General features: G+C 34.7%; 1 protein-coding gene across 2 annotated transcripts in view; it reads left to right on the top strand.

Moving 5' to 3' along the window:
• LOC136038518 (cystine/glutamate transporter-like) overlaps positions 1-21,619 on the top strand; it is a 35,504-nt gene extending 13,885 nt beyond the window's left edge. For both annotated transcript variants that reach the window (XM_065721620.1, XM_065721621.1), the window contains 3 exons: positions 1,975-2,134; positions 5,458-5,541; positions 17,056-21,619. In XM_065721620.1, coding sequence (XP_065577692.1) covers positions 1,975-2,134; positions 5,458-5,541; positions 17,056-17,123 — 312 coding nt within the window. In that variant the 3' untranslated portion in view covers positions 17,124-21,619. The remainder of the gene's footprint in view (positions 1-1,974; positions 2,135-5,457; positions 5,542-17,055) is intronic.
• The last annotated feature ends 3,409 nt before the right edge of the window (positions 21,620-25,028 follow it).

Below are 25,028 nucleotides of genomic sequence, written 5' to 3'. Positions count from 1 at the left end.
ATTTTGATATTTAGAAGGACTTTGTGACTCGGAGCTCTTATTTTAAATCTTGACCGGCATTAAGCCTCTTATTTTCCTTTTTAAATCGATCTATTGATTCATAGAATTTTGTTAGAGCTCATACCATATGATATCTTGGCTCTTAGCTCTTCTCGCCTCGTTACAAGTGCCATATGAGCTCTTAGCTCTTGTTTATTGTCCAAGTCTTCTCATGGTTGCTCAGCTCGGCTTTAGATCTTTCATTAATAATTTTTATGTTTTTATTTACGTTGAGTATTTTAGAATCCAATTAGCCTATAACTTTCAGCCTAAATTGGCAGTTAACAACAAATTGAGCCCTTTTGACAAATTTAAAATTGTATTCCGTTCTAAAATTTTTGAAATACAAATCGTCTATATTTTATGTTATCCATCGTCTTAAAACGGAAATCATACCGAATAATTAATTATTCTAGCTTATAATTACATTCAGCCTAAGATAGCAGATACCAACAAGTTTAGTCCTTAAGATGCTTATAATATATAAAAAGGGCTAACATTGTGTCAGTTTTGTACTTTTAATAATACAAGTCGCCCATATTTATGTTATCCATTATATGGGGAAGGAAATCATACCAAATCATTAATTATCCCGGCACATCACTAATTATTTGTTATTATCTTCAGTCCTGATGGGAATGTATCAACGAATTTAGCCCATGAAATGCTTATAACATATAAAGGGGATAACATTTTGTCTGATGTGCATTTTTAATAATACAAATAGCCCATATTTTATGTCAACCATTGTCTTGGAATGGGAAGAATGCCAAATAATTAGTTATTGTGATTGTCATTATATAGGCCTAGAATGACAGATAACGACAAATTTAGCCTTACAACCCTTTTATATAAAATGGACTAACATTGTGCTTCTTTTTGTATTTTTAATTCTACAAATCGTCCATATTTTGTGTTATCTATTGTCTTAGAACAGTAATGATACCATATAGTTAATAATCCTTAATGATCATTTATAATTTTTATGACCTTCGGCCTAGAATGGAAAATACTTAGAAATCGAACCCCTAAAGCGCTTATAATATATTAAACGGGCTAACATTGTAGTCCTTTATGCACTTTTAGTAATACCTGAACCCTCTTCTTATAACAGGAATCATACCAAATAATTAATTAATCTGAATGATAATTAGCTATTTTTATTACCTTCAGTCTAAAATGGCAGATAACAGCAAATATTAGCCCCTAAAACACTCATAATATGTAAAAGGGGCTAACATCTTGTCCGTTATGCACATTTAATCATACAAATCGCCTATTACTTTATGTTAGTCATTGTGTTAAACGGGAATGATACTCAATAATCAGTTATTCCGAATGATCATAATTATTTGTTACTACTTCCAGTCGAACATGTCAGATAACAGCAAAATTAGCCCATAAAATATTTGGAATGTATTTATGGATGGAATGAATGTAATTTATGGAATGTAGTCCTTTTCTACTTATAATTAAAAAAAAGTTGCTTATGGTTTATATTATCCATTGTGGAATGGGAATAATATTAATCAATTAATTCTCATTAAAGACTATAAATTGTTGTTACCTTCAACGGAAAATGTTAAATAAAAATAAATTTAGCCTCTGAATTGATTGTTTTCTCCGAAGGATCTAACATTCTAGACCAATCTCCACTTTTAATGATACAAATTACCTATACCCGGGTTTCTGTTCCAGTTGTCGCAAGGGTTGCTACCAGTATCTCTAAAAAAAAGAAAAGAAAAATAAAGCTAACTAAAATGTCAAAAATCGTCAACTCCCTTTGTGCTATCAATGGTTCTGGATGATTTTTAGCCTTTTGTACTTTATGACAACTGATCTGTTGAATATAACCATTGACATAGTGAAGCACGATATGTTCCTTTCTTTTCTTCTATTCTTTTCTTTTCTTATTTGTCTATTCCTATATTCTAGCTTAGTATCGGATTGGCAGTATTTTGTATTCCGTATCTTCGATTGACGCAACCCAATAAGTACCGTTTTAATTGCCTGGCCATAATTTGTTCAATCATATTTATTTTGGCAACGCTAATACTCACTGTACTTGCTTTAATTGCAAACCCTTGGCAAACAGGTAAGTAGATGCGGAAATTTTATATTTGGACTTCATCACACTAACGTAACCTTTTCCCCAGAAAGCAATAATGGCGTGACTTGTGCCACGTTCATGATTCAGATCTGGCCTCCAAATATATTTTTCAGATCTGGGCTCCTGTGCGCACTATAATGCTGTTAGAATTTAGGACGGAGTCTTAGTGCATATTAATCGGTATTCATGCTTACATATTTGTGTAATTTAACGTACTTGTGTAATATGAGTATATAAGTCAACATTGTAATTTACGACATGTCTAAATTACGATCCGCGAATTTAAATCGTATCACTAAAGCTCATTGGCTCATGAATAACTTGTACATAGCTATTTGTTTTTTGTTGTATTTATAACGAAACCTTTGCGCAAATGAGAGCTCTTACTGGGTCTTGATGTACCACTCCTGGTGTATTTAATATCTGCAATTACAGAAAAATAGACTTATACTGAAAATGTAGCCAAGACCTTTACAAATGTGACATGCCCCTATCCATTCTTAAAAATTGCCATTTAAAAAAAAAAAAAATATTATGTCGCGTCTCAAAAGGTAAAGAATTTAATGTTATGCAGACTCACTTCTCTCTCTTTCTCTCTCTCTCTCTATACCTTTCCATGTTTGTGCCTTTTCCTTTGCACTTTTTAGCTTTTCGTTTCTTACTTGAAACTGCAGTCGAAGCAAGTTAATTTTTCAGAGCGGGATTAATTTCTGAAATCCGGAGTTCCTAGAATGTAACCAAAACTCTACATCAGTTCATGGGAACCTAACTTGCGTCACAAGTTGTTAAAAATGTAGTTTCCCCATGAATCTTTGAGAATACTAGAGAGCTCAATCTCCTGAGTTACTATTATTTCGTCTATTTGCGTCAGGAGTCTGAAGGAAGGAGTAAATATCTTATTATGTCCTTCCTAGAAGAGATTTAAAGAAATTTGTTTATTGGCAGTCTGGATTCCCAATTTGGCATGTCAGTGAAATATCACAATCCAGGTTTCCTTTGTAATCCTTTATTAGCTGACTGGCTGAATGGTTTACACAAAAAGATTTCGGAAACAGCGTGTCGGCGATTGTCGCCTCATCATGGCTTAATTTGTTTTTTTTTTCATTAAAATTATTTATTTAACGTTATTATCGTTTAATTATTTTTGGTGACTTAATGCTGTTTGATTTTATTTTTTTTTTTCTGTAATGTTGTTGTTGATTTTCGTTTGTGTTTACTCCACTATTTACATTTTATGTAAGTGGGTCATAAATATATACATATATATATATATATATATATATATATATATATATATATATATATATATATATATATATATATATATATATATATATATATATATATATATATATATGTATTGGTGTTACCATATGCTGGTTATATATATATATATATATATATATATATATATATATATATATATATATATATATATATATGTTGGTGTTACACCAACATCGCGCCACCCCAACACCTAGTTGGTGGGGGCGCTTCGCCCCCCCCCCCCAAGCCCCCCCCCCCTCCCCGCGTGCGTAAGTCGTTACGTGCCATATTAGTCACGCGCCATTGTAGTTGTTTCTCTTTTCGTTATAGATATATATGTTTTTAACTACGTAAAACTTACGAATATACAACATTCTTCGATGTCCCATTGTCTGTGCATATAAATAGATTGTCAGGTTTACCGACTCTTGAACATGCAACATAAAATTGTCCATGGGAAAAACAATCCGTATTCAGATCTATATCTCATTATTCTAATGATTGCCATTGAGCTTTGTTGAAGGTGATTGCTACTCGAACATTCCCTGTGTCCCGGTCGTCATTTATATTCCCAGTATCCCGGTCGTCATTTGTGTCCCAGTGTTCCAGTCTGTAATTTCTCTTTGAGCGTCCCGTTCGTCATTTATATTCCCTGTGTCCCGGTCGTCATTTGTGTCCCGATGTCCCGGTCTGTAATTTATCTTTGAGTGTCCCGGTCGTCATTTATATTCCCTGTGTCCCGGCTTTTGGTTTTGTTTTTCTCCTTTATTTTTCAGTTTTTTCCTTTTTTTAGTTTTTTTTTTCGTTTTCAGTTTTTAAGTTTTCAGTTTTGAGTGTCCCGGTCGTCATTTATATCTCCCGGTCGTTATTTGTGTCCCAGTGCCCCAGTCTGCAATTTCTCTTTGAGTGTCCCGGTCGTCATTTATATTCCCTGTGTCCCGGCTTTTGGTTTTGTTTTTCTCCTTTATTTTTCAGTTTTTTCCTTTTTTTAGTTTTTTTTTTTTTCGTTTTCAGTTTTTAATTTTTTTTTAGTTTTTTTGTAGTTTTTACTTTTTTTAGTTTTTTTTCTTTTTTAGTTTTTAGTTTTTTACCTTTTTTTTAGTTTTTTACCTTTTTTAGTTTTTTTAGTATTTTCTTTTTAGTTTTTTTGTAGTTTTTACTTTTTTTCGTTTTTTTTCTTTTGTATTAATGCTAAAGCCAATTTTCAAACCTGGAGCCTCTCGGACCTAGAACCTGAAACATAACGCTTTACCAGCTCAGCTACTTCGGCTTGAATACATTCGTTTTGAGCAGCTTCCTCGGGTATGCCATTGTAGGTTCTTCAGTCATTTTACAATTAGAAATTTCTCTTTCAACGATCTTCTTACAATAAAAATTTTTCTTTGAACGATATTCTTAAATACCTGTGTCCTGGTCGTCATTTATATTCCCTGTGTCCCGGTCGTCATTTGTGTCCTGGTATCCCAGTCTGTAATTTCTCTTTGAGTGTCCCGGTCGTCATTTATAATCCCTCTGTCCCGGTCTGTAATTTCTCTTTGAGTGTTTTTTCTTTTTGGGGAGAATTTCGGGGAGGAGGTTCAAACCGGGCAACCCTCTCCCCCGTTAAGATGGCCTTGCTCATAAGTGATATTTCTTGATGTCAATTGAACAGTTTAAAATTCATATTGTCAGTTTTTATGACATGAAAAGTAGTCTATTGTCCGATGAAATTTGCCAAGTTATCTTAAAAATGGCCATTAAGCTAAAAAACAGTATTTACTTTAAATCTTGTAGGTATATTTTGGTTTTATTTATTTATTTTCATTCTTTTTACTTACTGTCTACTTTACGTAAATAAAGTATTTAAGTTAACTCTTGTAGGTGCTGGCGTCCTTATTATTATTATTACTGGTGTACCTGTCTACTTTTACGTAGTTTGAAAACTGTTATTATTTTTATTATTTATTTTATTTTTATTCTATTTATTTTATTTATTTATTTTTATGATTTTACTTACTGTCTACTTTACGTAAATGAAGTATTTACTTGAACAACTCTTGTAGGTCCTGGCCTCATTATAATTTTAAATGGAGTACCTGCCTACGGGATTTTATATTGGATAAATACAAAATGCGATTGCGCCATTCGTGAGTTTATTTTCTTGCCTATTTCTTGTGCGTCTTAGATGTTATGTTAAAGGTTATTATGATGCTCATATTTCTTTTTATACATCACTTGCACTTACAAAGAACATCCCCACGTCCCTCTTCGTATTTTCTTTTAAAGTTGTAAATTATAGACCAGTTAAATGGTTGTTTTCAGTGGTTTAAGACGTTTACTACCAATTATCCCTTTTTTATTTCTGGTAAATCGTGTTTTTTTTTTTTTTTTTTTTTTTCGGGCAAAATGTGGAATTTTTATGGGGCCTTGTAATATGAATTTTTTTATCTTTCCAGAGGTCTCCAACCTTTCTATCCTTTTTTTTCTCGTAGCTAAGCCCCTGGAGGGTTTCCAATCGTTGCAAATGGAGACGGGATAAATTTTTTTAGGTTTAAAACGGAAAACTACTATTTGTGGTATTGTAATAATATAATACCTAATTGAAAAAAACATGAGGTACTGGGGTACTAAGTGATGAAACTTTTCAATTTTGATGTGTTTTTTGGTCTCTCCGGTCTTAAATTAATAGAAAACGACTTTGAATAATATATTTTTTTTCAATTATGTATTATATTATTATAATGCTATAAATGATATTTATACTTTTTTTGACCTTATCTAGGGGTATTCATCACTTAATGGGTTATTAAGTGATGAATATTTTCAATGCCGATGTCATTTTCAGTTTACCCAGGCTTAATAAATAGGAAACGGCCTTTCAATTGAGAAATTTAAATTGGAGGTTTTTCCCATTTTTCTTGAATAAAAAGGTATTTCCGCACGGCAAATTTGTGTATGCTATTAAGCAAAATGTTTTAGTATTTTGGTGCCAAAATCATTCATGTTGTTCAAATGGTGAGGTTTGGCCTTTTTTTTCGAAGTTTTACCCGACTGCTGGGAAAATGCTGGTGATTCTTACTTTTGGTTTAAATATTGCAGCATATAAATAAAATTTTAAATTAATGTGTTGAAGTGTTTTTACTATTTATTGGTAATCACACTATATGAATAGTATTTCAACAACGTTTTCTATCGCTTTATTCTTTTCTTTGATATGTTCACCATATGTTCTGCTTTGTGATCAACATTTAGAGGTGCTGCACGCCGTCATCTCTTTTCTATTTCGTAATTTGCTTTGCTGAGGAGACGAAACTTCCGCTTTGACTAGGTGTCGTCATCTTGCACCGTTGGTGACCAAACTTGCAAAAAAGTAGTGTTTCTACTTGACGTTTACAGACAAAACGCCAAATGAATCAGACAATTGAAAACTTTTTTTTCAATATATTGTTAAAAAATCTTATAAATTTATTATATAATTTCTTCCTTAATATTTCCCATAGAATGAATATTTGCAGATCATTGATGACAAAAACACATCAAGTGGCATCGAAACTAAACTTTTCTTGGGAAAATGTCGGTGATCATTTGCCTTATTCTAAATATTATAGCATATAAATAAAATGTCAATATTTATTTTTTGCTATACATCTGCCGACGAGTTTAAGATATTAAATGATATTTAACTCAAACCTTTTGATTTAATGTTCACTAATTAGTTGTTTTCTCTATCGTTTTATTCTTTTCTTCAACATGTTCTGCTTTGTGATCTACGTTTAAAGGTGCCACACATTGTCTCTGTTTTCTGTTTTGCTTCTGCTTTGACTAGATGGCGTCTCATAGCCCTGTTGATGACCAAACAGGCAAAAAGCGCTATCTTAAGCTGTGTTTCGATTTGGTGCTTTACAGACAAATTGGCAGATGAATCAGTCAATTAGAAACCCTGTTTTTCTTGCTGTGTTGAAAAAAAATTTCTCGCAGTTTCTTTGGTTGGTATTTTTCCGGTTTGTCCATGAAATTTGAAATGAAAACGTGGTTTCTAATATGATGTTGTGGACACTTCGTCTTTCATCACCTGAAGAACGGAAAATTGTTTGGAAAAGAGGTTTCGCTTCTTCGATCATTCTAATTGTTATACGTTGCCTGTTTGCACAGTTTTTCTTTCAAATTATTTGGCTTAGTGTCTGCTAGCTTACAGTAATTAGATTATAAGTTAATTGTTAAAACCTGACAAAAAAAACACTGGGACTAATATGCTCTGGAGGTTTTACCCTCAGGGTATAAGTATATACATATGTTTTTAACTACGTAAAACTTGCGAATATACAACATTCTTCGCTGTCCCATTGTCTGTGCATATAAATAGATTTTCAGGTTTACCGACTCTTGAACATGCAAAATATAATTGTCCATGGAAAAAAATCTGTATTCAGATCGATACCGCATTTTTCTAATGATTGCCCTTGAGCTTGATGGTGATTGCTAATCGAATGTTCCCTGTTTCCCCGTCGTCATTTATATATCCCCCATGTGCCCTTCCAGTGTCCCCGTTGTAGTTGTGTCCCTGTGTTCCGGTCGTCATTTATATTTCCTCTCTCCTGGTTGTCATTTGTGACCGGTGTCTCGGTCTGTAATTTCTCTTTGAGTGTCCCCGTCGTCACTTATATTCCCTGTGTCCCGGTCGTCATTTGTGTCCCTGTGTCCCGGTCTGTAATTTCTCATTGAGTGTCCCGGTCGTCATTTATATTCCTTGTCTCCTGGTGTCCCGGTCTGTAACGTCATAAAGTCTTCAATGGCTCTGGTGGTACAATCAGTTGAGGAAGTTTAACTTTTCCTGAAGCGCAACGCATTCCTATTGTTTTGCCATTAAATTTCAAGGCCTTGCAATAGGGACAAATTTTAGGCATAGTCCCGATTTGAACACATCAACTCAAGCTATAATCATCGACTGGGCTGTACCTGAATGCCAGGCGATAATTTTGACGTTGCTCTTGTGATTCCTCGGCACGCTTTCTTTTGGCATTATCTCTTTGAGCTGCAAGCCTTTTTTCACGTTGTTCTTGTGATTCCTCGAGATACATGTTCAGCAGTAGGCGCTTTGTAAGCGGAAATAACAATTGTGAACGTGAACAGAAAATGTGAACAGAAGCAATCAATTATTATTTTTGTGGAAAAGATGTTGCAACTGGGAAATAATAGTCCTTTCAACGTCGTTTTTTAATCATCGCTATCACTTTCAAGTTGTTTGGTTTGTTTTACCTTGGCTTGTCTTTCGTCACTATGAAATACATATCGCCGAACCTTTGTTTGTTTAACTAAAATCTGGTAGGCATTGATGACCTTAATCAAGTCAAACTCCCAAACCCAATCATCATCACTATCATTAGTTTTGATACGTTTTGATTCTCCCTGTCCAGGTTGATTTTCATCTAACTGCGCGGTTTCGCGTTCTTTAGCCGCAAGCCTTTTGGTATTAACTCTTTGAGTAGCTTCTTCGGCTGTTTCTTCTGCCATTGAAGGATTTATACTAAAATTTCTCTTTGAATCAACTCTTTGAGCAGCTTCCTCGGCTGTTTCTTCTGTCATTTTAAGATCTATACTAAAAATTTCTCTTTGAAACGCTTTCTTATATACTTGTAATGACGTCATATACAAAGCATTTGACGCCATACACAAACATACAAAATACATGCATGACGTCATAATGCTCAATCCTTCTAATGACGTCCATCAACAAACATGACGTCAGAAGACAGTCGACAAACATGACGGAGTTGACACACAAACAACTTATTTTTATCTATATAGATAATTCCAGGCATGTTAAAATTCAAAGAAGAAAAAGAAGGAAAAAGCTTTAAAAAGTATTATCCTTTGGCAACTGTGCTTTCGGTAATTTATTTTCCCTCTTATTACCTAATTTGCATGTTTTTATGATTTTCTCAGATGCCGTAACTATTCTGCTGCAAAAGCTATTGGTTGGTGTTCGTGCTGATGACGGAAAGTTACGATTGTTTTTCATGTTTAGTTGTTCCTTCTCTATTCTTGTGTGTATTCTATACATCATTATGTCAGCATTATTAGCATTATGTCAGCAGTATTATCAGCATTACTTTAAAGATTTAAATAGTGAGCTTATAATTAACGTGCTGAAAATGTATTTATTTGCCAGATTACAAACAGCACAGTCAGAATAATTAAATAAAAAATAGTTAAAGACAAGAGTGACTTCAGCTCTTGCTAAATGTTGTGCTTTTTGGCCATCCATCTCGGCCAAACGAAAGGCCAAAGGTGGTTTTAGGGGAAGGACAGGGGAGGCACTTGCCTGGTGTAGAAATCTTAGGGGGGGATTTCAAATAAATAGCCTAACGGTTAGGATCATTTTATAGTTTTTGAGATCACTATTAATTAATTGATATAGAAAAAAATCATAGAATAATATATGTATGTGTTTATTGTCAACTCGTCAAAAAAAGGGTATACAGACGGAGTACAGGAAATAAAATAAAAATAAAAGAGAAGAAAAAGTGTCACTACCAAAATAACTTATTTATACACACATAAAAAAGAAACAGCATAAAAACGAATATACATAAGTTGAGATTGCCATTCGCGTTCTAATGTAATCAGCTATTTTTCATAATTGGTAATGGCTGATTGAATGGCGACAGATGGATCCCATATTGCTGAATGATCTTGGTATTTCGGGTCCATATTAGGAGCTGGAGTAGGAATTCGTCATAACAGAAATAGGGAGAGCGAATTTCTATTTTATCCTTTTCTCGTAATAACTTCCAAAATGGTGCCGAATAAAGAATATATGGTGACCATACAGAGGTAAACAGACGACCTAGTTGATGACGATTTAAAATTAGTTTAGTAGAAATGATACTAACATAACTTGTTCGGATCTTCTTGTTTATATGTTTTACTAGCAGCGAACGAATAGATTTCGAGTTTTTACCTATGAGTAAACCAAGGTAAGTAATGGATTGTGAAGGCATAAAATCATGATTTCCCAGTCTTATTGATGGGGTATGCTTAGAATTTTTCAAATTGAATAGCAACACTTCACTTTTACTTAAATTAAAATTTAGACCGATATTATCATATGACTTCTGTAACAGGGCAAAATTTTTCTCCAAACGTGGCAACATTCTGGCGATGTTTATGACGTCATCCGCAAAACCAATTAACGATACATCTTTACCTTTATAAATACAAGATTGTTTAATTACCGCTTGGGCTCTGATTACGCTATTATTAAACAAATCAGGAGATTTGAGAGACCCTTGTTTGATCCCTTTATGTACATACATTATTTTTTCTGTGACCCTATTCTTAAGCTTTAGTCTAACATTTGCACGGTCATAAAAATTACGTAGCACTTGGATAACGAAGGTACTAACACCACTATTACACAGTTCTAAGAGGATTGGTGAATGAATGCTCGAATGAGATGGCCTTTTGACATTATACTGACCTAAGGTCCAACTATCTTCACTATTCTGTGTATCAAGCAGAATATTCGCTAATGTATCTAAGGCATACGTGCTTAGTTTCGACTGAATACCGAACTGTCGGGGCGGCTTTTTATATTTAGACTTGATTTCACTGGTTATCAGAAGTTCAAATAGCTTTAAGATTACGGATGAAAGCGTGATTGGTCCATGAGAGAACGGGTCATTCGGTGACTTCCTTTTTTAAGAATGGGCACAATAATACCTAAGCAAAATAGATCAGGGACGACACCTTGATTCGTCACAATCTGGTAGGTAATGGATAGATGTTCAAATAATAGATTACTGCCATGTAGAAGATGCAGTGCACACAAGTTTTTGGCTCCTTTTGAGGATTATTTTTTCTTTTTTTTACACTTGAAAGCTACGTCAGAACTAGAGACCAGAAAACTATTAGGCTCCTTCGTTATGACACTATTGTGCTGAGTTGTAAAATTGCGGTTATTAGACTCATCTGGATATTTGAACTCGTCCGCAAAATACTGAACCCACTTGTCCTCACTGATGTCCGATACCTTTTCATTATTTGCCTCCCGATGCTTAAGAGTGTAGCTTCCATAATTGGTTAGGGTTTTCTAGGATCTTTTTCCCAGTTTCGTGTTGGAGATGTAGACGGTGATTGGTGAGTTCTTTATTGAAACGGTGTTTTGTGGGCAGGTGGATTTTATTCACTGTACCAGATTTTTGGCGATCACACTCGTTCCACAATTTAAGCCAGAATTTTGTCGCATTTTTTGCTTTCACGGGTTCAGTGTTTTTTGTTTTTTTTTATCTTTTCACATGGGTATTCACCCTAAGTCCTTTATTTGGAACGGTGGGTTTTTGGAAAACCTTAAAACATGGAGTATTTGTGCTAAGTAGATATTAAGTCCAATGACAATTGCATGGTATGGCAATGTAGAGTTCATTTGAAGCAGGTGGAAGGCGATTTTATTTTTTGAAGGATCGCATCGCAACTACTTTTATATAGTTCCTTGTCAACATTATCCCTACCGTTATGTAATCTCCATTTGCCGTTAAATTTTTACTGTGGGAGTTTGAAGTAGGGTGTAGGAAGGATAGTGGTAGGTGCTCTGAATAGAGTCCTTCAGCGCCAACTGGAACCGTAATATTACTACAATCTTAGGAATGTAAGACATGATCCAGGTTTGATACATTTTGGACAACGGTTATGAACGAGTATGGCCTGTCTTTCTTTAATAAATTGTAAGTATCTGGTATAACTCCTATCAAGACCTCGCTTCTCGGGCTAAGTTTATCTTCGAAATTGCAGCTGAAGTCACCAATTATCATCACTTGATGGCCAGCCATCCGTTGTTTTCTCGGTTCCCTGTCAATTTTCTTACAAACAAGAGCAAATTTTTGCTTTGATCTTTCATCACCATAGTCGGTTGGGAGGTGTACATTGATAATTACAAGGCTGTTAATCTTAATCATTTGATAGAAAGCATTTTGAATGAGGAGTTGTGGTGAAGAAGAGATGTTCTGACTCACAATATCTGCAAGACCTCCAGAAGGGTGACCCCGGAAATTAGATTTAGATATAGGTTGGATGAAGTAATGTAGATAGGAAGAGAATTTCAGAATTATTTTCTGTCAGAAAATGCTCCTGTAGGCATCTTTAGTTGAAAGATCAGATATAAAGCGTATACGGTCCAGCCCATTGCCATTCTTATTCCAAGAGAAAATACGGCACATCATTTTGTGGATTGAAGGGGAGTAGTGGATATATTACGAGGGCAAGCTGCATCGTAGCAGGTGTGTTTGTTGGATCCAAAGTTCAGGCGTTTCCGAGGTAGCCTGCTGGGGATTTCTTTCGTGCTTACATGATCTATGCTTCCACAGACTCCACACTTTTCTTGATTGGTACAGTCTTTGGCCAGATGGGATGTCTCATGGCTACGGTAACATCTTCGTGGTAGGAATTGTAATTCTTCAATTTTAAATAGCTCTAGGCAGATTTTCAGTGGTTGGGCAATAGCGTGGAGTAGATGGTTTTCTCTGGAAAAGTACAATTTGTGTGCTCGGGTCTCACCACAACGTGTGGCCTTTTCACGACCTCGAATTAACTTGGTAGTTTTTCTTCGGATACAGATTCAGGAATTCGCTTAGCTATACCGATGTACTGGGGCTTCTTAACTTGCGTCTCGATTTTATGTTGCGATGACATAGCTTTTGCAGCAGAATCAAGAAAATCGTTCCAGTCAGTTTGGTTACGTTTAAGCAACATAGAGTCGGTTTGAATCTGAGTCAAACACAGGTTGTCGATAAACTCCTGTCTAGCACTAAGGGAGAGCAGCGAAATTGGGGATTTTTCACAATGACAGAGTACTTGTTCCTGTTTTACTCTCTGTTGCACCTTGCGCAGTGGGTTTTGGGAGAGAAGAATTTTTAATATGATCGTAAAGACCGTCAAAGCGATGGCACATTTCGTTTACTTTGACGGTAATGCATGCCGCCATCTCCTCTACACGAGGAAACTTCTTGGGGATCTTTTATTACAAAAACAGGGAGCACTTTTTTCTCTCTGGCGCATGCGGTAAACATTTTTGTAATGTCCATCATGTTGTCACTATCCTTGACCAGTTTAGAATAATGGAAATCTAGGCCAAGAGTAAGAATTACCCATCCGCAATGAATGTCAGGCAAACCAATTGATTCGATTCATAAACTTAGACATTTGCACTAATAAAACTTAATTCAATGTTAGTTGACCAAAAAGTTGTCTGGAATTGCAAGGGGAATAACCGCCCAAAGCCTAAAAGGGCCTGTCTGCCTGGAGTCTTAAGCGAGTGAATCCATTTAGAAGCTAAGACAGTTGGGCTTAAAAAAAAAATATGAATTAAATATTGGTTGGCCAATATTTTCTCGACTGTCTGTGCTTGCCTATGATCTTAGTCAGGTTAACCAAGAATTTAGAATTTGCACAGGACCGTTAGTTTGCGAGGAATGACAGGTAAACAAGGGTCCAAAGCCAAATTGGGCCCATCCGCAATGAGTGTCAGTTAAGGCGATTGATTCAGTTCACAAACTGAGACATTTGCACTAATAAAAACTCAATTTGACCTACAATTTGCCTGGAATTGCAAAGGGAATAAGTGTCCAGAGCCTAAAGGGGCCTGTCTGCCTAGAGTGTTAGGCGAGTGAACCCATTCATAAGCTAAGCCAGTTGGGATAACAAAAATGAATTAAATATTGGTTGACCAATATTTTTTTGACTGTCTGTGTTTGTGTCTTGGGTTTGACTGTCTAGGCTTATCACAAGCTCAGAAAGTTTTACCAACAAAAATGCCCAGATAGTCAGTAAAACGGTATTGCCCCAAACTAGGCAGCTGAGGAAGAAAAAATTGTGTTTAATATTTAATTAAAAATTTGCAACTGAAACCCCCTAATGATAATCCACAGGCCTTAAATGAGGGGTCCCTATAGAAAAAAAAAATAGTGAAAAACAAAATTGGCTGAGAATACTGGACTGAGCTGAGGCAATGAATAGATACTATTTGGAAAATGATTGGAGATTGTGGGTACCCCCTCCCTTGCCTATCCGGAAGAGAGAAGCGTGAATCTATGCGGCGGACATGGGCTAGACGGAATCCCATGTGAAAGGGAATATATTGTTGGTATGTTAATGTAGCGCATAGTTACCGCTTGAGCAACGGTCTAACCATTCGCGGCTTTAAGGATCCGTGCTTTAAGCGGCGAGCATGGGCTAGATGGAATCCCATGTGAAAAAGAAATATATTGCTGGTATGTGTGTAGTGCATGGTTACCATTTGAGCAGCGGTCTAACCGTTCACGGCTTTATGCATCCATGCTTTAAGTGGTGGATAGATAGGATCCCGTGTGAAAAAGGAATATGTTGTTGGTATGTTAATGTAGCGCATGGTTTATAATAACTAGAACAATAATAATAAATAAAATATTAGTAATATTTAAATTATTAAATTATTTAAAGAATAAATTAATAAACAGGTAAACTATTAGCTAATTAATAAATTCAATATAATTTGGCTAATAAACGAAAATTTTGTTAAAATTTCGTCTGAAGGTTCTGTGGGGGGGGGGGCTCTTGAAATCAAACTTTTATCTCTCGCTTCTTATCATTTAGCTTTATATCGTGTCTCACACTCAATAAGACTCATTGTCTGCACGTTTATTTCATCCACACAAGCATAGCTTTGGGGGGGGGGGTGCAGAATCAGGGTTGCTACGATAGTACAGAAGTATTTTAGTACCATTTTTAAAGTATTTTGTTTGCTTTTTTCATTTTAGAATACTTTCTGTAAACTTAGTTCATTTTTTAGTACTACTAAATGAAAATAGTATCTTTTTTATCCCCCTCCCCCCTAAAATGCTTTTAACATATGTTTTAAAGCAAACTGTAGATCAGTTGACGTCGCTGCCAACAATTTCCGATTTTCAAAGATATTCTTTATCCTTTCTAGGGATTTCCAAATTCTCTAAGCAGATACCTAGAACTATGATCAAATTCAAAAATTTCCAGTTTGACAAACTAAGGTAAACTTTTTAGTGAATCAATCACGAATCGCGCAATGAGACTGCACACTATTGTAGAAATTACCGCTCATCAGTTGTGATGGTAATAATTTCTTATACGGCACATTTGACTGATGGGGGGGGGGGGCCAATCAAGATTTTTCTCCGGGTGCAAGAGAGGCCAGAACCGCCACAGCGAACAGCAGATTGTTTCCCAAAGGAGGGTGAAGATGTCATAAGGAAGCATTTGAAGTTAATTGGAACAAAATGGAGAAGGAAAAAAGTGAAGCTCTTTACAGATTGGGTTGAAAGAGGAGTGTGCATAGCTGAGTGGGTCTCATGTGGCTTGATTCCGTAGTGGTTTTTTAGCGGTGTCACTTGTAACCCTACACATAGGCAAAATGTGCCATCGATGAAAAAGTTCTTATGTACAATGAACTATATTTTGCGCTCTTATTCTTACTTTCTAGTCGTAATTTTTTTTTTACAGTGCCGAAACGAACGTTTACACAAGAAGTTAACCAAATCAAAATTTACGCAATAATTTAGTTGAAGCCTTGTTGTGTTTGATCTTAAGCAAACATTGTCTCTATTGTTATTGATTAAAATGAAACGTTTCCTAAAAGTAAGTTTTTCAAGGAAAATCAAGAGGGAAGTTCAAACCTAAAAAGAACAGAAATAAATTTCTGCTCTACATGTCTATATTATTTCTATATAATATGGAACATAATATTATTAAATAACATGTTCCTTATACAATGAACTATATTTTGCACTTTTATTCTTACTCTATAGTCGTCATTTTTTTTTTTTTTTTTTTTTTTTTTTTTTTATACTAAATGTTAAATCAAAAATCAAATTTGTATTGTAATTAAACAAAGAAATTAAGGGGAATTGACGCTTTAGTTCCATTGTGGGTGTTATGCAGATTTTGATAGTCTGAACGTACAAATATTGTGTCATTTGATTACCTATAGTTTTTACCTCCAAGTCTGTCTTGGGTTAAGGTTGTCGAGTCCCAGTTAAGCTGAGAAGCAACCAGATACAATATCCCGATAGAATGGAAAGAAAATATGGGGAATGAACCCTTTTGTGCTATGTGTGTTAGATAGATGGAGATTTAGTGTTGCAAGAAGTTTTTCCCCAACATCCTTATAGCGGTTCATTGGCTCTTCGTCTTGATGATGCTTTATGCAAATGGTATAAGATCTTTTGGTAAATGCAGTGCGTGCAAGGGTATGCTATTAGCATAATTTTCTGAGGTATTTCCAGAGGCTTCGATATGTGTGATTTCTTTTTGTAATTAACGTTAAATTCGACTTGAACTCGAAAATCACAGTTTTCTGAGCATATTTTTGCCCTCACGTCACATATTTCTTGTGGTGTTTTTTGACGAAATCAGTAGTTGTTTCTATTTTTTTTTCTTTTCTTTTTTTTTCAATTAACGCTATTAGTTTTTTCAGTTGAATTCTTTGAAACTACTTTTTAACAAAAATTCTCGTCTACCTTTTTAGGTTCTTTCTTCCAAGTGTTTATGATTCATATATATTCTTCTTCTTATTTATATGTATTTTTTCAACTAGAAGGCTTTTTAAGCCTTCTAATTAATTACTGCGTATTTTCTAATACTTCGTTTTATTTTTTCAGCCAAAATCACGAAATTCCTGCAGAAAATTCTAGTCGTTGTAACCCCAACGCAACCAGAGAATGCTTAAAACCCAGTGATAAAACAGTTCAGCTGCCAATTTAGGTCATATGTATTACGTAGGTGTACGTACAAGTGTACGTAGGTGTACGTACAAACGTACGTAGGTGTAAAACTTTTACCGTAAGAATTTGTGTTTGATGTCTTATCTCTAGTGTCTTAGTTTTGTGTATGACTGTGTATACCAGTGAAATTCAGTGGATGTTATGAGGTCTCTTTTAGCTTTAGAATCTCTCATGTAATAGGTAAATTTTGTTTCAATAAATGTGAAAATATGTTTCTTATTTTGTGTCCCTCTTATAACAAAGAAATGAAAAATATAAAACAAAGAAATAAAAGAACTGAAAAAAGTATCTCACGATGACTTGCTAAACCTTGCTTATATTGTTTACATAAATATTGAAATGTCATGTACACCTGTCAGTTTTTTGTCACAACAATGTTTTTAGAGTAGACTTAAATTTTCGTTGATCTGAAGGAGGCTTCTGGAATGTTATTTTACCTTACTTTTACGGTGTTATTTTTTAAGGAAACTCGAGTAACTATGTATATGCCATGTTTCTTGCAATGATACTTTTTTTTTTATTTTTTTTTTTAGTGCCTTACCAGAGACAACTTTTAAAAAAAACTCACTTTCGACACACTTTTTTGTGGCTGCACTAATATCACATCTTTAAAGTATAATGCGCTATTTTGGAAATCTTTTAGTTTTTTTGTGTAACAACGACGAAATTCTGTTTGCATTTTTACTCCGATTTGACTAGATAAAGTGTTTAAATTCAGTAATGGGTCTAAAACATCTTTTAAAATAATTTACTTTAGAAACTGAACTGCAGCGATATGATAGAAAGGAGAAGGGTGGTGATCTCCAAATAATTGAAATTTTACTGAAATTGGTGTATTTTTTGTGACTGAAAATGATGCTCGCGACTCAGTTTGATTTAAACTTAAAGGGAAGTTAGGTGATTTAATAAAAGTAGGGGGAGACCCCATCCACGAAGTGTAAGTAATTGCCACCCGGATTTTTTTTCCTAAAAGTGCTGATCACGTCTTTTAAGTCCGCAGAAATGTAATTTAGTAATTAAATTTGTCTTTTAATTTAAATTTGATCCAAAGTAATTCAATTTTTTAAAATAAAAATCGCTACTAATGAATCAGACATATAACTTTGGATTTGACTTGCTTTTCACAGAAGCAAGAAGAAAGATCACGGATGGCTGTTTATTCGTTTGTTTGTTTTTGTTTTGTTTTTTTGTTTTTTTTTTCAGGGGTGATCATATAGCCCCAATGGGTCTAGAACATCGGCAGAGGGCTCATTCTAACGATCACGGTTTATTTGTTGTTGTTTTTTTTGGGGGGGGATCATATCGACCCAGTGGGCCTAGAACATTGGCAGAGCTCATTCTGATGGAAATAAGAAGTTCTAGTGCCCTTTTTAAGTGACCAAGAAAATTGGAGGTTTACTAGATCCCCTCCCAATCGAATTTTTTAGCTATGGAGGTAACATGACCCCCCCCCCCTACAGCCCCTAGGGAAATGTCTTAAGTTTTTAAATTTGCCTATTGTTTACGCATAGTATTTGTTATTGGGAAGTATGCTTGCATTTTTTAGGTGAGGAGGAGAGGACGAATTTTCTGCTGTGAGGCTTTTACATGGGGATAATTTACTAAGGGAGTGAACTTTTCATTGGGAGATTTTGTGTTAGGGGAATTTGCCGAAATTCTTATACACAATTTATTTATGTGTGTTGCTTTCTCTTTACCGACTCAATTTTACGCGTTGACATGTTAAGAGTGATCGTCTGGGGTAAATTTTCACCGGGATGGAAATGTCCAGAGGATATATCCTGGTGGAGAGGGATTTTTCCGCCAGATTTTCAGTTGTTCAAAAATCAGAAATTAAATAGTGAAAAAAAAAACTTCTTTTTTTCAGATCAAAGTAAGGAGCAAAATTAAAGCTTAAAATGAACAGAAAGTAGTACGTATATTAAGGGGGTTTCGCCCTCCTCAGTACCTTGCTCTATACGCTAAAGTTTAAATTTTGTCCCAATTCTTTAAAAATGACTCCTAAAAGACAAGGGTCGATTAATTAGACCAATAAGTAACTTTTTTTAAAGTGCTAAGAATTTAGTGTGATGAGCAAGGCGTTGAGCAGGTACCCCCCTCCCCTCCCCCTCATATACGTAGTAATTTCTGTTCATTTTAAGTTTATAATGTTGCTCCTTACTTTGAGCTGAAAAAACTTTTTTATTATTTAATCAAACAAATTCAAAGCAATATGCATGGCATATCCCATTCTTTTTTTGGTCCTTTGGATTAAAAAAAAGATTAATAATAGTGTGTTGCTGAATGGTGAGACGTTAGGTGTTTACTATTTAATTAATATTAATCTTTTGACTAATATATCTCCTTTGGAGTGCCTCCTTTCTTCCTTCGTATCGATGAAGAAGTATCCCAAAAGATTGTGCCATGAGGAAGTGGAGTTTTGTGCTATTAAATAAAAAAATTATTTTATTTTTAAGGTAGAGAAACTGGGGAGTCTTTTAAGGAGCTGGGGAGCAAACTGCAAAATTTTGTAGTTTTCCAGTTTTGTGTTTATCAATCTTTTTCTTTAAATCTGTCGAGCCACTCTGTTCGTAATAAGGTTTGTCTTATGACTACATCATGTAGAAAATATTAAATCCCTGTGTATGGCTTATTCTGTACAACTGTTGATATTGAAATCTAAGCTAAATTCCAATTATATGTCCTAAGTTAAGCTAAATTATTGCACTTTTGTTGCGACCAAAGCTCCCTAAAAATCAGGCAAAATTTAGCCTGAGAATAAATATAGTTTATTATATTCTTAGCCAAGCTTTGAAAACATTTTTCAAAAATGTACTCGTTTAATAGCCTGCAATTGAAACCATAGCGTTTTTTCTCTAAAAATATCCCAAAAATTTCACATTAATGCTCAACAACATTGTCTTAAAAGCTGTACAGTTTTGTTACAGCATATCTATTGTAGCTTTAATCCTGTGTTATTTCTAGCTGTTGAATTTGTCTGTATTAAACTGAACCAGACGGTTTTTAAATCTTTTTGTATGCCAGCATCCCAACAACAAGAATCAAACATTTGTCAGCACGTTCATGAATTCACTCTTATTTTTAGTAAAAATTAGTTGATTCACAAATCAATGGCTCATTTATTTCAGCAGTTCTTATGCTGTCTAGTTTCCTTTCAGAGCAATGCTTTTTTTCTCAGTTGAACCAGGATAAAAGGTCATATACCTGTCACTAGCGGATTGTCATTTCCCAGGCACATCAGATATCAATAAGTTGCCTTCTGTTATTGGCAGTTGTTGGGATTGCTTGTAGGTGACATATTCTCAATAGCTTGTTTGGGGTGTTAAAATTTAGATGGTGACGTTGCACATGTAGAAAATGTAAGTTTTCAAATCTAGTGCACGAGTATTGCAATGCTATCTTCGTACATCTTGAATTATATTTAAATACGGAAATAAATTCTTACTGTATTTAGTACGGTAGTAAATCAATTTCTCCAGAATGTAACTTTTTTTTTTTTTTACGCTGTTCAAATAAAAGAAATTACGTAAGCTTGTCCTTATTCTATAAATTAAACAGAAGCCGATCTAGCTAGTTTTGCCTTGATTTATAAATTTGTATGTTTTAGCATTGTCCTGAATAACCTAATAGAGGTTTTTACTTGTGGCTTACTATGTCTTCCAAGTTCTAAGTGTATTGGTGTCTGTTTATATATAACTATTATGTATTTATAGCCAACAGTCCCAAGCAAATAGATCTTGTATTTTGATGTTCTTATTGGTCACAGAATAATAAAACATGGCTATTTATGGTTTTACTTGTTCGCCAATTTCGCCAGTAAGGGTCAATAGGTATATTTTCCTTCAAAAAATTAAACAGATTCTGTTCTATTTTTTCAGAAAACGAAAAAAAGCTGTTTTATTCAAAAAATAGTTGTTCATACAGCCGGTTTGATTTAATTGACTTATAGACAGATCATCCTGTGAATTAGAAAGATTACCCTAAAGAGATATTTATCCCTTAATAAGATATTTAAAAAAAAACGTTTGACATGTATACCTATTCGTGAGGCAATGGTATTGAAGTCGCCAGGTTTAATCGATGACACTACTTTCTTACTTATGCGATTTGATTAAGCCAACCGTAGCTCGTAATGAAGTCTTGACGTCGAAACTTCGAAAGTCAAAGTTCCAGGCGGCAAAAGTATTCTTATTTTCACTATGATAATTGTCAGATTTTCAGGCACAACTTTCAGAGTAATTTAAATGTAACCCTTTTTGGAAGTTGGACGGAGCTCCAAGACCTTTGTAAAAAATAAAGTAAGATTTTGAACATCTGAGGGTAAAACAACTTTTTGAGGGTAAAGAGCTTCAAGACAACGAATTGTCTGAACTTCAAGACTATCTTTGTAAAAAAAAAAAAAAAAAAAAAAAAAAAAAAAAAAAAAAAAAAAAAAACATAAGCAAGATTTTGAACATTTGGGTGTAAAACAATAAGAATAGCTGTGATCATATTGAGTTGAACGCTTGATGTTGGCCGGTGTTAAACCGAAGTCAAAGAGTAGAACCCAGTCCTTGAGTTCTGTGAGTTAAGCTGTTCTTGGAATAACTCGTGGCCTAAACTGGGCATGTGTATCAGGACAAACAAGCCTGAGCTGAGCTTTTAGATAATGTGGCAAGTACAGGTTGTATCGAAACCCCAAAATGGGTGGAACATTGTTTTTCTCCGCTTGGTGAAAAACTTTCAGATTAAGTTGACTGGACCTACAGGACAAATCTTGGAAGAAACAATAAGTCATAAAATTGACGAAAGCTGGTTATGTCAATCTGGGAAAATCCCAAATTGGGTTGAATGTTGTTCTCCTCTGCTTGGCGTAGAACTTTAAGACTAAGTCTAGTGGGCCAATAGGACAATAAATTTTGGGGAATAAAAAGTGGATACACCGATTTTTAGCGTTGTGTCCATTTGGGAAACCCCAAAATTAGCACTAAGAGTAAGTTTAGTGGACCAATAGGACAGTAGGTTTTGAAAGAAAAAGTCGTTACATCGATTCTTAGGCTTTTGTCAATTTGGGAAACCCCAAATTGGGGCGAATGTTGTTTATCTCCGCTTGGTGTGGAACTTTCAGAGCAAGTTTAGCAGACCAATAGGAAAATAAATTTTTAAAGAAATAGTGGTGACGCCGACTCTTAGTCTTGTGTTAATTTGGGAAACCCCGAATTGGGGCGAATGTTGTTTATCTCCGCTTGGTGTGAAGCTTTAAGAGTAGGTCTAGTGGACGAATAGGACAATAAATTTTTGAAGAAAACGTGGATACACCGATTTTTAGCGTTGTGTGAATTTGGGAAACCCCAAAATGAGCGAATGTTGTTCTTCTCCGCTTGGCGTGGAACTTTCAGAGTAAATCTAGTGGACCAATAGGACAATAAATTTTGAAAGGAAAAGTCGTTACATCGATCCTTAGTCTTGTGTTAATTTGGGAAACCCCAAATTGGAGCGAATGTTGTTTATCTCCGCTTGGCGTGGAACTTTCAGGGCAAGTTTAGTGGACCAATAGGAAAACAAATTTTGAAAGAAAAAGTGGCGACGCCGAATCTTAGTCTTGTGTCAATTTGGGAAACCCCAAATTGGAGCGAATGTTGTTTATCTCCGCTTGGCGTGGAACTTTCAAAGCAAGTTTAGTGGACCAATAGGACAATAAATTTTATAAGAAAAAGTGGTTACACCTATTCTTAGTCCTAAAAATTCCATTTTTTTTACGCTTATGTTTGGAAATTTCTTCCCATGCAGAGATCTCAACTAAAATTTCAGGATCGAAGGAGCCTCAGTTAAAATATTGGAATTTCAATTAAACATCAAATGCCGCTCCAGCCTTTGAAAAACTTAGAGATGGTAGCCCTGTCACTATTTGTTTTGTTTTTATAGGTTTGAATTGATTCTTCATTTTAGTTTCTATTGTTCTTAAGGATTCATTGACCCATCTATCTGCTATGCAGTGGACCTAGAGTAGAGCCCCACAGACCAACACATACTATATATTACTGACTAGATATTACATCATGTAGCGTAATTTAACAGGTCTTCCAGTTAAAAAAGAAAAAAAAATTCAACCTTTTTCAGATTCTAATCTACAAAGTAAAATATCAAAATCGGCTCGATCAGATGCTTTTCTAAAATCTAAAAATATGGTATGAGTGAGTTCATTTTTTTCACGGCAAGAATTCACAAAACATTAGGTACTGCACTGCATGGGTTTTTCGGTGCTTCTTCCTGAATCCAAACTGTGCTTCGGGGAGAAGTTAATATTTTTTTTTTTTAAACAGTCCCAACATCCTTACTTCTGGGAAGTTCAACCAGGACTAATAAATAAATTGTGATGAAACGAAGCAATTCATTGAAATGAAAGAAAATGATTAAAAACATGTTTTTAGTGCTAATCTTGCTATTTTGGCTGCTGATCTCATAGGTCAATTTGTGACAGGTTCTATGTTAATATCTATTGTTTTTTTTGTAATATTTTGTAAAGATCGTTTTAAATAAAATTTGTGAATAGAGCATTTAGTGAAAAACCCTATTTAAGGAAATATTATTATTAATCTTAAGTTTTATTTCAATCGCTTCTCGAACTGCTTGCTTTATGCCTAGGTCATTATTATTAAGGGTGGATTCTTTAAAAAGTATTTTGCAGCTAGGATTTTCAAACACTTGGCTGCTTAAAGCAGAATCAAAAGAAACAGAAGCGATATTAGAATTTAGAGCTTTGGTGATATCATCTTTATGCTGTTGTAGGCGTTTCTCTAAATTCTGGTGGGTTCTACCCACATAGAATTTGCCACAATTACATGGTATCTGATAGACTCCTCTTTGGCGAGTTACTGGAGTTTTATCTTTACCAGAATTTAGGAGATTTGTGATTTTCAAATTAGTTCGTCGCTATTTACGTCTCGCTTATGGGGAGAAGTTGACCAATGATATCTTTTATTTTATTAGTTTAGGCAAAAACACGCTAATATTATTAGCCAAAAAAAAAATTCTTGGAATTTTGCAAATTTGAAAATCTTATTCCCAAGTCTTTAAGATTCAGATTAAACTTAAATACCCGAGAGAAGAGTGGTTTGCTCACACATTACAATTCAAATATTAATACACATTATTAAAGACAAAAAAGATACACTATTTTCTCTGAAAGGAAATCTCTAGAAAAGTTCTTATTTTAAAATTTGTCTTCAGCTGATTTTAACCAGGCTGCTAGATTGGAAAGAAATTTGTTTAGTCATGATTTCGGCTTATCAAGGGAAGGACGTATTAAAAAATTGGAAAACGTACGATATGAATCTTCAATGAGCGACCCTACTTATGCTCCAAGATTCACTTCTGGACCAGCTGTGGTTAATCTGTCTTCTAGAACGTTTGAAATATTGGAAATTTAAACTCTCGAAAAAGATCCAAAATTTTCTTTTCTTTCGAGACAAGTTTCTGTGGTGGATTTGACTTCCTCTCTAGAGTCTTTTTTGCCCAAATTTTATACATCTATTTCCAACCAAGACGAAGTTAGGGCTTGTTTTATTGATACCCTTTACAATAATCAAAAAACGGCTAATTCTCCCGCCAGCTTAACCCAAATAATTTGCGTGACCTAAGAAATCTATCTAATTTCAGCAAAGACCCGTCGATTATTATATCTAAAGCTTTGGTTGTCATGGATACGACGAATTACGATACAAAAATCTATGCACATCTAAATGACAAAACTACATATACAACTATAACCCACGAGATGCATTTTTGAATGCACGAAATGCTATAACCCACGAAATGTAATTGCATAATTGTGGGAGGCTGAAATGGCTAATATCTCTAAAGACATAGCT

This window comes from Artemia franciscana, chromosome 18, assembly GCF_032884065.1.
Source record: "Artemia franciscana chromosome 18, ASM3288406v1, whole genome shotgun sequence".
NCBI classification, from domain to species: Eukaryota; Metazoa; Arthropoda; class Branchiopoda; order Anostraca; family Artemiidae; genus Artemia; species Artemia franciscana.
This window is presented reverse-complemented; position numbering and strand designations above follow the sequence as displayed.